Raw genomic sequence first — 957 nt, 5'->3', positions numbered from 1 at the left:
ATGTCTCAGTGATTTCAGTTGATATAAAAGCTTTTTAATTAGCTTGACATTAAGTTTTTCAAAAAGAAGGCAACGTTTTTTTAAAACTTTTAAACTTTGCCCTTTTGCTTTTTTGTCCACTTTTTATCAAGTTGCATTGAGGAAAAGTCCCATATTTTTTATAATGAATTATAATTTATATCTGATGCGATTTTGACTTGGTTATTGATTTTTTTTAAAAAGAACAACGGGCTTTGGTCGTAATTAATAATTGTAATTACTTGATTTTTAATGGTAATCACAATGGTAGTCACATTTAATGGTAGTCGTTTCTGGTAGTCACATTAATGACAGGTCCCATCGGCCCTCTAAGGTATATTATTTTACACATTTAGTGGTATGTTGAACGATATAGTAGATTTTTATCTCTTTCTCATTTAGTAGACAATTAATTGAAAAATTTAGATGAGCGGGGTCCAAAAATTATGTGCGAATGCACATTACCTGGCCTCCTTGTTCAAAGTAGAATCATTTGATTCGAAAATCATTCTGCCTGAATAAGTACGGTTATGTAATCATGGCAACCTCAATGGATAACTTTTCGAAATTTTGAAAGTTTATTGTTAAAGTACTTATATTATTGTTAACATAGTATCATGGTTTAGTTTCATTTATTACAGCCTTTGTGTATTTTGGAACCATTGGACATGATCATCATTGGTCCCCTTGTAGTGCCATGTTGACACCGGACACACTTAGGGTCGTAGTGTTTGTAGTAGCACTTCTGGCACACCAGATCTGTTCTGACGTTTTTGAACTTGGTGTTTAGTAAACTGGTCTTGCACTTGGCACACTTGAAGCACCTGGGGTGGTAGTGGTGTCCTCCCAGTTTTACTTTCTTGTCTTTCTTCCCCACCGGCTAAACATTCACATGAACATCTTGCGTTGACCCTTATGGTTTTGCATATGAAGTCCAGG

The 957-nt window shown here is 34.8% G+C and overlaps 1 protein-coding gene across 4 annotated transcripts in view; it reads right to left on the bottom strand.

Moving 5' to 3' along the window:
• Positions 1-564: 564 nt before the first annotated feature.
• Positions 565-957, bottom strand: part of LOC142344073 (four and a half LIM domains protein 2-like) — a 32,825-nt gene continuing 32,432 nt past the window's right edge. For all 4 annotated transcript variants that reach the window (XM_075395554.1, XM_075395555.1, XM_075395553.1 and 1 more), the window contains exon 3: positions 565-898. In XM_075395554.1, coding sequence (XP_075251669.1) covers positions 647-898 — 252 coding nt within the window. In that variant the 3' untranslated portion in view covers positions 565-646. The remainder of the gene's footprint in view (positions 899-957) is intronic.

This window comes from Convolutriloba macropyga, chromosome 8 (genome assembly GCF_964194025.1).
Source record: "Convolutriloba macropyga chromosome 8, txConMacr16.3, whole genome shotgun sequence".
In the NCBI taxonomy this organism is placed as follows: domain Eukaryota; kingdom Metazoa; phylum Xenacoelomorpha; order Acoela; family Convolutidae; genus Convolutriloba; species Convolutriloba macropyga.
The sequence above is the reverse complement of the archived record's forward strand: the minus strand, read 5'-3'. Positions and strand labels throughout refer to the sequence as shown.